The following is a 16,638-nucleotide window of genomic DNA, read 5'->3' as shown; positions in this document are numbered from 1 at the left end:
CTATACCAAAACCTGGCCGGGATCATACCGATCCCTCAAACTACCGTCCTATATCACTAACTAGATGTGTTTGTAAAACCATGGAGCGCATGGTCAACAATCGATTAATCTGGTACTTGGAGACCTCCAATGTGGTTTCCGAAAAAAACGAAGTACCACTGACCACCTGGTGCGTCTGGAATCTTTCATCAAAAATTCCATCGTCAACAAACAACATACTGTATCTATCTTCTTCGATTTAGAAAAAGCATACGATACAACGTGGAAACATGGCATCTTAAAAGATGTACATGAATTTGGATTGAGGGGCAGATTACCTCAGTTCATATCTCAGTTTTTAAACAACAGACAATTTCAAGTACGGGTAGGTTCCACATTGTTGGATTATTTCCACCAAGATCAGGGCGTCCCTCAAGGCAGCATCCTGTCTGTCACCCTTTTTAGCATCAAAATTAACAGCCTCACTAACGTCCTGAACAGTTGTGTTGATGGGTCCCTTTTCGTGGACGATTTCAATATTTCATGTCGTGGTAAGAACATGCACGCAACAGAAAGGCAGCTACAACTCTGCCTTAACAAAATCCAAAAATGGGCCAATGAAAATGGCTTTAAGTTTTCAAATCCAAAACAAATTGTATTCACTTTTGTCGTAAATACAGACCACACAAGGATCCAGACGTATCTTTAGATGGTACTCCCAGCAAGGTAGTAAAAGAGGCCAAATTCCTGGGACTCATATACGACCGCCACCTGACATTCTTGCCACACATAAAATATTTGAAAACCAAGTGCTTGAAGGCTCTGGACTTACTAAAAGTCGTTTCAAATACAGAGTGGGGAGAGGATCAGATTACCCTCCTTCACTTGTACACATCTTTGGTTCGCTCTAAACTAGACTACGGCTCCATCGTTTATGGTGGAGCCTGCAAAAGCAATTTAGAAAAATTAGATTCTATCCACCACCAAGGCCTGAGGCTCTGCCTGGGAGCTTTTAGGACCTCTCCAGTAGACAGTATATATGCAGAGGCTAACGAACCTTCCCTTGAACAACGCCACATTAAACTTTCACTGCAGTATATCACTAAACTACGTTCAAATCAGTCCAATCCAGCATACAATTGTGTTTACAACCCTCTCTATGAAAACTTGTTTCCTAAACTGCCAAGCCTGGTTCCACCACTTAGAATCAGAATTCAACCACACATATCTGCAGCTAAAATTGATCTAAATAGCATAGCACCTTCCCGACTCCTGTCTTCACCACCCTGGCAGATGGTGAAACCACAGATCGATCTTACCCTCACTAAATTCAAAAAGTCTGAAATAAATCCCTTGGTGTTCCAGCAGGAATACATCCAGTTTACGTTCCAAGTATGACACCCATAGATCCATTTTCACAGACGGATCCAAGGATGAGGGCCAAGTCGCCAGTGCTACAGTCATTGGATCTAAGACTGTCTCCTCTAGGATTCCCGACAACAGTTCCATTTTCACTGCTGAGGCCAAAGCTATCTTTTCAGCTTTGACCTATATTAAACAGCAGAATCATTCCAAAAACTTCATCGTTTTCACAGATTCATTATCTTGCCTTCAAGCACTTCAAAATGTTACTTCAAGTCAACCAATCATTCTGGACATTTTGGAACTTTACAACGACATCTCTACTGGCCTGTGTCATCGTCCTCTGCTGGTTGCCGGGTCACGTAGGCATAGCAGGTAACACAAAAGCTGATGCTGCAGCAAAAGCAGCTCTTGACAAGCCCTTATCCCCACTGCTGATCCCGTACAGTGATTTCAAACCCACTATCAAAAGCTATAATCGGGACCTCATGCAAAAACGATGGGACACTCAAGTAGGAAGACATAAAGTGTATGAACTGAAACCAACAATTGGTTATACCTACTTGGGTTGTCAGTCAAGACGTGATGAGGTAATTTTACGACGATGTCGTATTGGCCACAGTCGATTTACTCATGACTATCTGCTGAAAACGGATGGGGATGGACCCCCATGTGTGTCTCTTGTGATGAGGTTTTCACCATCAAGCATATTCTGATTCTGATTCATAAAGTGACATTGGGGGGTGGGGGCGGGGGCATAAACCATTTGGTAACATTACGCCCATAAAGTAACATGAGATGTTTCATTTTTTGTTTAGTAAACACTTACATTTTATTAGTAAATGGCTTTATCACTTATCGTCTGCAAGGGACTCACATTATGATGCAACAAACCTAAAAGATCTGTTCTCCCGCGTGAGCGCTCATCTGATAGTGAACTACCTGAGGGAAGTTGATCTGTATCATAAATTGTAACTAACAAATTGCCTGCCTTTAATTTGATGCTATGACTTTTTCTGCTTTTAAATGACAATGCAATGAATATTTGTTTTTGAAATAAAACTCATTCCGAGTATGTACTTACAATGTTTATTAATGCAAGCTTGTTCTAGTCACTATATGGCTGGAATAATGCCGATGTGACGCAAAACCCAACTCAACACAACACTCAACACCGAAGCAAGATATTTGACGACGACTTGGCAGCGCTGCACATGAACAAAAGACACATCAAATTCAACCGGCCCATTTACGTGGGGATGAGCATCCTCGACTTATTCAAACACTTGATGTACGATTTCTACTACAACGAGCTGAAAAAGCAGTACCGCAACAGGTACGAAGTGTTGAACACGATCGCCGAGTATGTCGGCTTGAGACCCAAGATGTATTCCATCAAGAAAGCCTACGACGATGAAATCCGAAAGGCGAAAGGCGTGAAAAAACACCTGGTGAAAAAAGACATCAGTTTCAAGGAAGCCCTGTTCAAGAATAAAACATTCAAACACCAAATGAACATGCTGAGAAGCGACAGACACAGGATATATGGATTGAGAATCAACAAGACCTTGCTGTCTCCCTTGGACACAAAACGATGGATCGTCAGCGACGGAGTCACCACTTACGCGTACGGGCACAAACGAGTAACGAATAATTGAACGCTTATGCACACATGCGTACATATATCATGGAGAAAATTTCTTACAGCCGCGAGGGTGCTGGAAAAGCGAGGACGCCATCCCAAAACTTGCCAAAGCCACTCGAGTCTCGGAAGAGAAAGCCAAAGCCTGGCTTTAAAAACAAGCCATCTGGCATGTCTACCTGACAGCGCCTCGATATATCCCGAGAAGAAAATTCGACATTTCAACTCCGAATGGCATCCGCAAAGCTGACCTCCTGTTTCTCCCTCATGACAGGGTGAGGCGCAAAACCTATGAGTACGCTCTGACCGTCATCGGTGTCGCCAGTCACTACAATGAAGCCGAACAGTTGACCACCAAAGATTTGAATGAAGTCGCCAAAGCCTTTGAACGCATATACAAAAGCAATCGCTTGACCTGGTCTGCTGTATTGCAAGTCGAACCCGGACGAGAGTTCATGGGAGCCGTGTCGCAGCTGCTGGCGAAGCATGACATCCAGGTGAAACGAGGTATAGCGGGAGCTCACCGTAGCCAAGCCATCGTTGAGAGATTCAATCGCACCCTAGCCGCAAGCCTGTTCTCGCACCAATACTTGCAGGATTTAATCGATCCCAGAAACAGAAACACGTAATAGGTTGTACGCTTGCCACGAGTGGTGGATGTCATCAACAATGAAGTCACCAGACTCGTGGCCAAAAGACCCGTCGAAGCCATCAAAATGAAATCGGCAGTGGCGGCGGCACGTCGCAATAAAACAGAGAAAACATTACCGGACCGTGTCAGCGTTAGGTACTTGTACCAGCCGGGAGAATACGAGGGAGACAGCAGAAAACGCGCCACCGATCCGATATGGTCCATGAAAACATGTTAACTCATTCAGGCCGAGAGACGCACATATGGGGCAAAATATGCCTCAGAGCGAGTGACGTGTTTATAGGGTAGGTAATTAGCAGTTTCTCACAGCGAGAGCCACATATATTCGTCAATAGAAAGCACCTCTTATTCAGCGAGAGACGCAAATGTGTGTCGTACTTTTAAAAATCGCACTGTACCTATTATTTCAACCAATTTAGTAGTACTGAGCAAATATTAGCTTTTCTTACGAGAGATGCAACCTTTAGTGTCAATCAGAAGAAGTATTTAAAGTGTTTTGATAGCAAATGCTAATCATTATCATAGGCTTGTACAGCGTTTGGCAAATGAACACATGTCGGCGAGAAAGGGATTGATGTTTTTACAGAGGTAAGTGTCTGGTACTCTTCATTGGGAATGGATACTAAAATACTTCGTATGCACATTGATTGAATTAGATGTAATGGTTTAGAGGTTACTGAAGATTATATTTTCTTCAACTTCCTAATAAATAGGAAACAATATACGAAATTTCAAGGACATACAAAGAATTCAAACACAATAGAATAGTTTGAATTTACTTTTTAGGTATTATTACGTTGTCATGTTTCATATAATGAAACATAATGTATAAACACAAATAACTATACATCCAAGCTCGAATAGATTAAGCATAATTTAACTTACTAATTTGAAGCTTACTGAATTGTAACTAGTTATTTTCCATAATCTAAAGTTGATAATGTTACCTAATCGAATATAAAGTGATAAGTCACGCCTTTGCATCGAATATATATACATGTCAGTGTTATTACAACAATGAAATCTTTTACTACGTTTGTTACAAAACACAGTAAGTTGGTAATTCAAAAAATCCTCACACCTAAACAGAAGTAATATCATAAGTTATTACATGTAAACCATACAAAGGTATTTCAAGCATTTTTGTTCAAGCTGTTGAAAGTTTCATGTTGATTTGAATGGTCAGTTTCCTATGCAATTTACATGAGCATTGTGTAAAACATTTGCATTTGATCTCTGTAATTATCAAATCCGGTGTAATTATCACGTGTATCAATGAACTCAGTCTCTATTGATCCATCGTCAATAAAAGCTGGATAGTATATCAGTTACGGTATTGATACACATACGTATAATCATTCAATCAGATTACAGTAATGAGATAATTGAACACCTCTTTCGACCTTGAAATAACAGCCTCCGGTAGAATGCATATGTAGTTACGTCCTTGTTGAAAGGTTTGTCCCGTGACAAGTGTAAAATAAACACATGCGCTATTATATCATTGGACAACTTGCTTTATGGAGTCACGCCCCTCTCTGTAATGTTTATGCATGCATGCACATCTGTAATCTTAAGAACCTCGTTTGCATTCAGTATAAATATAGGCACGCCCACCTTCATAAATATTTGGGGTGGGGGTGAAACTGCAACTTTATACACAATAATAATTCAGTATACTGTCATTTCGTGAATTCTGTAATACGTGTACTTTAGTTTGGATATTCATTCGTATCAAGGTGAAGATTATATTTACATGTACAGCAAACCATTATGTTTTATGTACTAGTTGTGTGCGTAAAATGTATATGAAAATGAATACTATCTCTACTCAATGGTTGGATTTCAATCGCTTTGTTTTACTTATCGAAAAACACTAAAATGAGGTCAAATAAACTCGCCAAAGTGTCTATCTACTCCTTTTTGTCTTATTTGTATATTTCATACATCGTTACCAGTGTGTATGTTTACAAGACAAAAACTATTACATGATAGCTTGAGTTGATAGAGCCGAAACCCAGCATATCGACTGGTCAACGATATAGCCAATAATCAATCTCTATCCAAGCTGTTGAGTCACCAAACGTGCTCTTCAGAAATTTCGCCCACGCCCCATCACCTGTCACTTCCTCTGTGACAGGTATCTCATGATACGATTGGTCACAGATAACATATGACCAGCCACTATATTGAACAGTTGAGATAACGAACGTTCTATTCGGGAAATTTGATGACGCCCTATCACGTGACTCTTTGTTTTATGTCTATGCAAGGAATATGTAGTGTACATTTTTTATATGTATGTTTGTATGGTCACGTATGTTTTCTGCATTAAATCTAGATGAAACAAAGTGCCAAGCTATGAATGTGCTCTATGTTAGTCACAGACTAGCGTAATAGTACTTTCATTAAAATAATTCGTATACACTAGAAATGTATCGGCAAAAACGCTATTTTCATCGAAGCTTATAAAGTATGTAAGTAAATTCTTCTTTGCAGTATATCATTGTCATAGATGTTTTGTAAATTTAAACCTTACACACTGATATGAGAGAAATAATTTGTTTATGTGCGTACTCATCTCTTACATACAAAGAATACATGCATATTGTGATAAAATATAAATGTACAAGCCGCCAAAGGTCTACAAGAGAAACTTGCAATCAAATTACATAAAACTTTGCAATACACGATATGTATTCACACCTGCTTTCCTTCAACATATATTTTTACGACACAATTAAGCAATCAGGACTTGTTTGTACGACTAGACAGTTTCCTGTCATCCCCGAAACCTGCCAGGGAAATCAGGTGTGAATAGCACTAATTAGTCTCGGCACAGCGAGTGGACAATCAGCGAGGGGTTCCAGGTGTTGAGTAGTGAGGTGGCTCTCGGGCTTAATGAGTTAAAATTAATTATTTTCTTCTCTTGTTGTTTCTGACGTTTCTGAAACTCAGAGACATAAATGGACGAAGACGAGTGTTTGGCGAGAGTTTCACCAAGCTTATTGGCAATGTAAGCCTTGTCAGTTATATATTATCATCGGCCTTTAAATGGTGAACGGAAGATTTTGAAACTTTGCCCAGTAGTATACACAATGGTGGAACGGGCTCAGGTCCTTCCCAAGGCCTTAATTTGTGTATACTACAGCGGATGTACATGCAAAATTTCACGACAATCTGTCGAATAGTTAGGGAAATATTTACTTTCTAGTGAGCATGGGGTCCGTCTGGCAAAAGGCTAAATGTTCAACGTAAATTGCCGTATTTGTTCATAGTGGCTAGGCAACGTCTGTCTGACTGAGAGCATGAAAAATATGTTAACAAAATGTCCACTGCACTCACAACCCCACAAGAGAGAAAGAAATAGAGAGGTGCGCAAGCTTCCTCCCTCGTCAGATTGCACCCAGCTGCGTACTCTTGACGAGAGCGCCCCGTTCTAGATAACCTTACCGAAAGTTTCGAAAGTTGCAAGGAAATCATAGAGGCTAGAAAACGGGATACGAACTCACAATCACACAGTTGCGCGGCTGCAGGAAAGCAAGCTGACCCCAGCAGCTTAGCGGACTTAGCCACCACGGCTCCCGTTGGTCTCGGTATTCGATTTTCCTAGTCTATGTTGAGCCAGCCAGCCGTGTGTCAGAGTTGACAGTTCACAATTCACAGGTCAAAGTTCACAATTGTTTTTCCAAGTCTGGAGTTGAGCGAGCACTGTGGGTGAGTCGCAGTGTGTGTGTGTCTCTCTGCTCGGCTCTACACCTACAGCTCGCTGAGCTGGCTGGCTGGCAGGCTGGCTGGCAACGTTATTTAATGATAGTTTTGGACCAGGTCCCTCATATCTATTGCTCCTACGGGAGTAAAAATATGGTTGAATGATGGTGGACCGATTCTCTCTCTCTATCGCCAGGTGTACAGCTCGCATCGATAAGTAGCTCTCATTCGCTGAGCACTATCAGTGGCCTCCATAGTGTGATGGTAACAAAGCTGGGTTTTCAATATTAAGGTCCAGCGTTTGAATCTCAGTAGCAGTAGAAACTTTCGTGATCTGAATACCCTAGCCATGTGCCAGGAGGGTAGGCCAGACAAGAACCACACTTCTGATGTTAAATGAACAGTGGGTGTTTGTGATGAATTAAGGCTGATGTCACGTCATATTAATGGGCTTGATTCATGCACTCACAGTCACAAAGCATACCACTTCTAATAGTTTCTTTTAGTAGTGGTATGCTATGTTTATTCTTTGTATCATTTTCCACACCATTGAAATCGGTGTGCACGAAATTATTTTGGAAACATAGTTTCGCCAAGACTGACGCTTATTCTGTTTAAATTCGCGTCGAGCCTTGGCATTTAAAATTTTAACTTTGTCTGAATTATGCACTGTAGGATGTTTGCGAAAATATTTTTCGCTTTCTTCCTACTCTTTCTGGCCTGTTTACATTCATTATTGAACCATGGTTTACGAATATGTGGAATTGCAGAGGACTTGGGTATAGTTTGGTCAGCAATGTCATTCAGTAAATCGGAAAACAACCGTATGGGATCTTCACTGTTCGCAAATACATCATGTTTAAAGTGATCAGCACATAGTGTCTCATATAATGACCAATCAGCCCTGAAGAAGTTCCTTCTCGATAAAGGTGAATCATCACCAGGGTTTATTGTTTTAAGAATTGTAGGGGATCGATCACTTCCACATTTCATCATGGACCATCCATTCGAATTCATTATACAAGATGGAGGTGGCTAGTGACAGATCCAGGGAAGAATATGTTCCCGTAGCTGGATATAAATAAGTGGCTGAATCATCTTAATGAATCATCATAAATTATTATCGGAAATGAATTCCTCAAGGATTTTACCTTTATTATTGGTATGGACACTTCCCCAAAGCAAGTTGTGTCCGTTAAGATCGCCCATGATAACACATGGCTTTGAAAGTTGATCATACATATTTTGAAGATCTGACTGTAGAATATTAGAAGACGGGGGGATATACAAGCTGCACAATGTCAGAGCAATGTGCAGAGTCAGGCGAACAGAAACAGTTTGAAGATTCGTATTTAGAGTGGCATGGCTATGTATGACGCTCTGATGAATCAAAATAGAAGCGCCTCCAGTTTCTCTATCTCCCGGAGGAGGACGATATGGTTGAATTACTGCCGATGTGACTATAAATTTTAACTCACACACTCACTCACATTTCTATATTCTTTGTTGGTTTCACATTTAGTTCGTTTACAATCTCATTCCTGGTGAACTATTTAGTTTCAGTTTGGATACAACACGTGACAAGAGACAGTAAAACCTGCCCTTTTCTTCACCGGGTATTTTTGCTGTCATGAGCCGGAAGTGTAAACATATGTTCTAAAATACACATCGCTGTCAAATAGCTTTGAATGAGTTGCGAAGAGGTATTATACTAAAAGGTAAGCAGAGGAACTACATATTGATCTCAGTTCCCAATATCAACACCTAATATCATTAACCACTGGGTCTTATGAACAAATGTAAAGTAACTCACATGCATGATCCCTGATAGTTATTGTCATAACTGATGTTGTTGGCGAAGGACACCTGGGTGCACTTTCATATTCTTTTTCTGCTACAGCCATCCCTCTTACATACACAGTGAGACGATTTCTTGACCATACAGCAGCTACATGAGTCCACGTGGTGTCCACGACATCCTTCACAAGCAATTCATATCTGTGGGATGACAATAACATGTAAAATAAGAAACGTACTAGTCTAAAGCAAAAATGTAGATTCAGAAGTTTTGTAGATTACTTTACTGATTCGCTAGTACTTTTGCCTCTTTCAAAGGCTTTTGATGCCACGACGGCTCATGGCGAGACAATAGTACTGAGCGTTTGAATGTAAATGTATTTAACCACCAAGACTAGCCTCCAGTAGTCACAACAATCTCATAAACATAAACAATAATAGTATTCCACATGATGGTACTGCTAGTCACTAGCACTCGTTCATGCCAGACACACTCAATCTATGGAATAACCTTTCTGAGGAATGCAAACTTTCTCCCACACTTTCCTGTTTCAAGTGATATGTTCACATTGAACGAATTTTCCCCGTGTTACAATACCAGCGGATATATGATATAATTCAAACTATTTCGAGAAATTCCTGTATTGTTCTCTTTACTAAGATGAATTTAATTATATTTAACTTGTAAGAAAACTTTAATTTCTTAATTACGATGCCTTTAAAGCTATATAACATAACAATATTTTATCAGTGGCAGGTCAGTTCTCGATCTAAACAATTCTCTATTGTGATAATTCCTGCTCATATTACATAACGTGTATATTCAAAAATCAAAGAAAAACTTTGATTAACATTTACGTTTTACACAACTTAAACTCATATACAAATTATTAACATTTATAACTACTCAAAAGATTTGTTGTACATATCATTTATCTTTGAAAATTTACTAATCAATGTTGAAAATCGTTGTTTATTCCATGAAACATGGCAAAATCAGCAGCAGTGTGTCCACTTCAGACCAAAACCTTACCAACTGCTGAAGTATCACTATGACAAAATAGAGTGGCAGTACAGATTCGAACGAAATAAAATACAAGAGCAGTGATTATAGCAATAAAGGCAGTGATGATACTATTCATCTCTCAGCACCAGTAATAGTACAACAATAGTCCTACGCTGAATATGAAATGCTAATGAGACAATGCTGGTCTTGTGGCGACTTGAGATGTAATGTCAGATGAGAAGCCAGAGTTAGCTCCCCTTACATACCAAACTGAGTGAGTTTAGTTTTACAGCGATTTTAGCAATATTCAATATCAGGGCGAGGGCACACCAGAAATGGGCTTCACACATTGTACCCGTGACGAGCCAATGCTTTAACCACAATGATACCCCACCGTCCCAGTATATACTAAAGTAAAAGACTCCAGAAGATTCACAGCAACCCATATTAATGGTTGTAGCACCCTACAGCAGCATCCAGTACTTTCTGTCCAAATCCAGTACAAATTTAAATATAGTACATCACTACCCATCATTGACTATGTGAGCAAGACCTTATAATGAACGATTCGTGATTTCTCAAAACTGTCATGGTTTTGGCATTTTGGTTCTTTAGGGAGAGTATTTTGAAAGTCTGCACATTTGAAAAAGTTGTGAACGATTTGCTCAATGTCCGCATTCATTCCAGGCCAGTACATGACTTCTCTTGCCCTCTGCTTACACTTCACAATGCCAGGGTGGGTCTTGTGAACTAACAGCAGCATATCATTCTGTAGACTGGGTGGTATTGCTATCCTCACACCTTTGAAGATAATACCATCACATGTTGAAAGTTCGCCAAGTGTGTTAAACAAAGACCGGAAATTCTTGCTTTGTCTCGGGCCAACCATCTCTGATGATGTGCATGAGATTGTAAAGCTCACAACTTGTCAGACTCTGTATCTGCATGTTCTTGCAGGCGTGTACGATGGAAAACATATCCTTCTCTATTTGCGCATAGCGCCTTTCAGTGTCCGTTAGTACAACAGGCTTTCCCCCTTGCATCCACACTACACCCAGACCGTTTTGGCCCGCATCACACCATAATAGCTCAGACACAGACATGTCTAAGCTTCTTGAAAGCTTCTTTATGTGCTTCTTGCCAATCAAACGCAGCATTCGATCATTCAGTAGACTCTGATAGGCGAATCAATCTCGCTCAGATTTGGAATGAAATTAGACAGGAAAGTAACAAATCCCAAGGACTGTCTGACTGCTTCCTTGCTGTCGGGTTCAGGCATATTCACGATGACTTCTACTTTTGTCTGCATCTACGTTCAACCCATCTGCTGTGATAAGATGCCCTACATATTTCACCTGTCCATATTCAGTTGGAGGTCGTAAGAAGTGTCTTTGTTGAGCACTCTCTTGAGGATATCATCCATGACAGCATGAGCACCAGGAATGTCACTCAGCATATGATCCATTACTATCCCCCGCCGCGCGTTTAGCGTGAAGCAGGGGATATAGTATTAGGCTCCATCCGTCCGTCCGTACGAATTGGAATATCTTATGAACCGTTGACTAGATTATTTTCATACATGGTACCTAGGCTCATCACAGTTTGCGAAAGGTCCCTGTCAGGCTTGGTCACCTTGACCTCCATTTAAGGGTCACAAGGGGGCTTTTAACGTTTTACCCTATATCTTCAGAACCGTTCACTGGATTTTCTTCATATTTGAAACCAAGCTTTCTATAGAGAAGGCGCAGAGCCCAGTCAACTGTGGTGTGGTAACCTTCACTTAATTTTCAAGATCACAGCAACACTTTCATGATTTCAGCATGTTAAGCTTGTCAGCGAGGTACCTTAAGAACCGTTCCCTGGATTTTCTTCATATTTGACACCATGCTTCATATAAGCTTCATATAAGGAAGGCGCAGTATCCAGTTGATTTTGGTGACCTTCACTTAATTTTCAGCATGTTCACCTGCATGTTAAGCTGGTCGATCCGTGAAGGTCCGGGTTAGAATTTTGATCTTCAGTACCCATGCTTGTCGTAAGAGGCGACTAATGGGATGGGGTTGTCAGGCTCGCTAACTTGGTTGACAGATGTCATCGGTTCCCAATTGCACAGATCGATGCTCATGCTGTTGATCACTGGATTGTCTGGTCCAGACTCTATTACTTACAGACTGCCGCCATATAGTTGGAATATTGCTGAATGCGGCGTAAACCTTAACTCACTCACTGTTAAGCTTGTCAGCAACATATCTCAAGAACCATTCACTGGATTTCCTTCATATTTAAAACCAATCTTCATATAGGGACGGCGCAAGGCCCAGTCGAGTGTCGTCACCCTCACTTAATTTTCAAGGTCGCAGCGACACTGAAGATTTCAGCATGTTAACCTGCATGTTAAGCTTGTCAGTGAGATACCTCAAGAACCATTTGCTGGTTTTTAATCATATTTGACACCAAGCTTCATATAGTCATATAGATAAGACGCGGGGTCCAGTCGATTTTTGTGACCTTCACACAATTTTCAAGGTTACAGCGAGTAGTATACACAATGGGGCTACGGAACCTAATCCCGTACCCCTCTTGTGTATACTACTACTGAGGTGCATGCAAAATGTGATGAAAATCGGTCGAATACTTTCTGAAATATTGACTTTTAAGTGAGCATGGGTTCGGTCGGGAAAAGGCAAAATGTCCAACTTTTTGTCGTATTAAGTCTTAATTAATCTAATGACGTCATCGAGAGTGTTCCCAATCACGTAATGCTATATCGTAACCATCTGCCGAGATGCATGCAAAATTTCACGAAAATCGGTCAAATAGTTTAGGAAAGCATGGGGTCGGTCTGGCGAAAGGGTAAAAATCCAACGTATTGTCTTACTTGCTATATATTATTGAGGCGAGAGGTGTTTTTAGCTGAATGAAACGCAGGTCTCGGAAGTCATGACCTCGCTACCGTCTCGGGGGTTGGTTTGAGCGAGCGCCGTGGACGAGTATAAGTGTGTGTGTCTCTCGGATCGACTATGATGATGCATGGCTGGCTGACTAGCGAGGCTACAGATGTCTGAAAGTGAATGAAACGCATCTCTCGGCAGTTTCCTCCCTGGGTCGTCGTCTTGGTATCACCGAGTGAGCGCTGTGGGCGAGTCGCAGTGTGTTGCTCGGATCGGCTTATACAGCCGACTGGCTGGCAGCCTGCAACGTTATGTTGATTTCCACTAAATCATCTCTCGGCAGTTCCCCTGGGTCGACTCGCTGCTGTCTCGGTAGCTTTGAGCAAGCACTGTGGGCGAGTCGCAGTGTGTATGTGTCTTGGCTCGTCTATTTACCTACAGCTCGCTGAGATGGCTGGCTACGTTATGTTGATGTCCGCAAAACAGTTTATTGTGCATTTCCTTCTATGATTTGTTTGGTTTTCGTAATGAAGGCTTGTCAGGCTTGTTGGTTTCCTTGTTCTATGATTTTTTTTTTCTTGTCTTCGCAAATGACCGCGTTTTTACGCGACTTGGTTCGAATCTCTTGTTTCATTCTGTGATATTTTGCGATTTCTGATAGCACCAAACAAAACTCTTCTTCGGAGATTTTAGAGTTGGTGAGCGCATTTGAAATATGATCGTCTATAGTGTTTAACTTCGCTTCGCCTAGAATTCTAATTTCGTCATGTTTCAATGCTTTACGTTGCAGTCTGCGAGACACATACTTAAGGGTCAATCCCATCAACCCTACCACTCCGGCTGTTATTTCGATGCCTAGCACCACGGGTGCGGCCAAGATGGTGGATAATAACCCGATACCTGCTACGCCTAATCCCACGCTGACTGAAACAAGAGCGCTGTCAACACCGTCCACGGAATTGACGGCCCTGTGATGTTTTTTTCTGTAATGCCGGCGGCGTATCGTGTTCACGTTCTAGTTGTTGTTTGATCTCGCATATTTGTTGCAAAAGAAACCCGTCTACGGTTTCCAGTGTTTTTGCTACTTCATCCACGACCATGTACAGTCCCATTCTGTATATATACACTCTTTTTTTTTATAAAATAGTATTTAATTGGTCCTCAGTCAATGTTTGATGAATATACTTTAAGCTGATGAGGTACAAGTTTTCGTATAAATAAATGGTCTCGACTTCAATAACATCCTTTTGAATATCATAATGTCTAGGTTTGGGGTGGGGGTATTTCCCGGTTGTATACAAATAAGACAACGTTTTTGTTGATGGCGATCATGCCAGCGTATTTTTTTTAACCCATGCAGAAGGATTATATCTACTCCCGGGGCATCTCGAAGAAATACTTCGATAATAAGAGTAGAACCCTGTATCACACTGATCCACGAGTCTGTCACATAAGTATATTTTAGTATAAATAGCTCTATTTTTTTCTCATTTGGGACTAACATGTTAGCAGTTTGATCTGGTAATGGCGCTACTTTCATCGACGTTCTTCTTCCAGGATTAAACCTCCCAAGCAGTATCCCGTTACTTTTTAGCGAGACACCACCATCATTATTATCTATGATAAGATAGGGGTAGGTCAGGATGAGGATAATAATCCAGTTTAACTGAGATTCTTGTTAGCGCATGGCATACAAGGTGTTTTCCTCGCCGGACAGATCGAATCCCCACGTGTCCCCGAGATCGGCTAGCGTTAAGTTAGGATGATGATGGTTCATCTCATATATTAATATGTTACAAAATAGTTTTTAATTGGTTATCTGTTAATTCCTCGGACATGCACTTCAAACCCATGAGATGTATGTTGTCGAGAAGGAAAATTTTGGTGAGCAATATCGTGTCTTCCACGGTCACGGTGACTCCCTGCAGACTGGTGTAGGCGTTAACGTTCACCCGCACCTAAACGGCGCAAACTTGGTATAATTGTTGTTTGGCCTACCGACAAACGCACGATCGTGAACAACCTGGGTCACGCCATCGTCAAGAAAACCACTATCAAAATAAGCGGGAAGGACGTGCTGAGCATCGACGACAGCGACATGTTTTTCCCTTACATGGACCTGTGGAGAACCTCGAATGAACGTGATGACATGTTGTATCAAGGAATTTGTCATGATAACGACCAATCGAACGACCTCCATGTGGGAAATGTTTACACGCAAGACCAGCTCAGTAATGTAATGACAGGAGAAAGAGCCGTCACCGAGGCATACGGAAATCGATTTTGCATACCACTCGTTTTCGAGCTGCTCAAGGGGCACATGCCGTTTTACCAGGCCGCGCGCTGGCCAACAGGCGGGAATAGGAACTCATGTTCAACAACTAAGGCAAAGTTATCTTTATGCCGAACGGCACCGAGGTCAGCTTCGTAGTCGACAACATCCATCCTGTACGACCACATGCTGCGGCACCAGACGATCGTCAAGGACAAGAGCGACACGTTGTGGAACATCAACGTGAATGTGCCGGCTCTATCAATGAAAGGCATCTTTATCATTCCCGTGGCTGAATACAAGCCATTTTGAGGAAACAGCGAACTCACATGGAATCCCGAGATCAGGAAAGGGGAAGTGACCGTCGAAAGGGGAAGTGCCAAACCAGCTGTTCAGCCAAGGCATGAGAGCTTACCAGCAGTGGGACGTGATAGAAAACTACCGGCCATCAAGCGATACTCACCGGAAGTCAATGACATCATCAAAGACCTGGGTTTGCCCTACGTGATGCTCCATAAGTACCTGTATAAACATTACGCGCTGTGGCTGGACATGCGATCCATGGACGACGACAGACTACACGGCAGCGGACGTGTTATCGCAAATGGCAGTGAGGGGATCACCATCCAAATCACCAAGAAAGCTCAAAATCTGGCCGGCAAGTTAAAATTATATTTGTACATCATTATGGATGCGCAACTCAATTTATAAATGAAAGATTCGTTCAAGCCATTAATTGATTTACATTGCAATCCCCACTGCGTCATCATGTGCAGTCGGACAGGATGCGGCAAGACGGCATTCGTGCTGGACATGCTTGAAGGATACTATCGCGACGTGTGCGACAACATCTACATTTTCTGCCCGACTTTATGGGTGAACAACACGTACACGGAGAGACAGTGGGTGATGACGGACCCGGACGTGCACAAAATCGATCATGGAATTCGTCTGCGCACTTACCACGACAAACTGAAAGGAGAATCAACGCTGTTCATCCTAATTCGTCTGCGCGCTTACCACGACAAACTGAAAGGAGAATCGACGCTGTTCATCCTGGACGACTGCAGCACCAACAAGGAGATGGGTAAAAAACGAGACGCGCTGTTGTACCTGGCCTTCTCGGGCTGACACATGAAGCACAGCGTTTGGGTTCTGACGCAGAAATTCAACTCGGTGCTAAAAGATTTACGTGAACAGACGTGATGGGTCGCCTTGTTTCATTGCAAGGACAGTGATTCGTTCGAGGACTGCTTGCGAGAGAAGGACGTGATCCCGACCAAACAAGAACAAGAAGGAGTGAAGAAACAGCTCGCCGAAACGAAA

The 16,638-nt window shown here is 41.8% G+C and overlaps 1 protein-coding gene across 1 annotated transcript in view; it reads right to left on the bottom strand.

Annotated features, from left to right (window-relative positions):
- The window catches only part of LOC124288796, a 318,833-nt gene that overhangs the window by 168,830 nt on the left and 133,365 nt on the right, over positions 1 to 16,638 (bottom strand). Inside the window, exon 16 of the mRNA XM_046725327.1 lies at positions 9,160 to 9,344. Within this exon, the coding sequence (XP_046581283.1) occupies positions 9,160 to 9,344 (185 nt within the window). The remainder of the gene's footprint in view (positions 1 to 9,159; positions 9,345 to 16,638) is intronic.

Source organism: Haliotis rubra, unplaced genomic scaffold (assembly GCF_003918875.1).
Source record: "Haliotis rubra isolate DU_JTF1 unplaced genomic scaffold, ASM391887v1 Scf425, whole genome shotgun sequence".
In the NCBI taxonomy this organism is placed as follows: domain Eukaryota; kingdom Metazoa; phylum Mollusca; class Gastropoda; order Lepetellida; family Haliotidae; genus Haliotis; species Haliotis rubra.
Note: the sequence above shows the minus strand (reverse complement) of the source record. Positions and strands in the feature narration are given on the sequence as shown.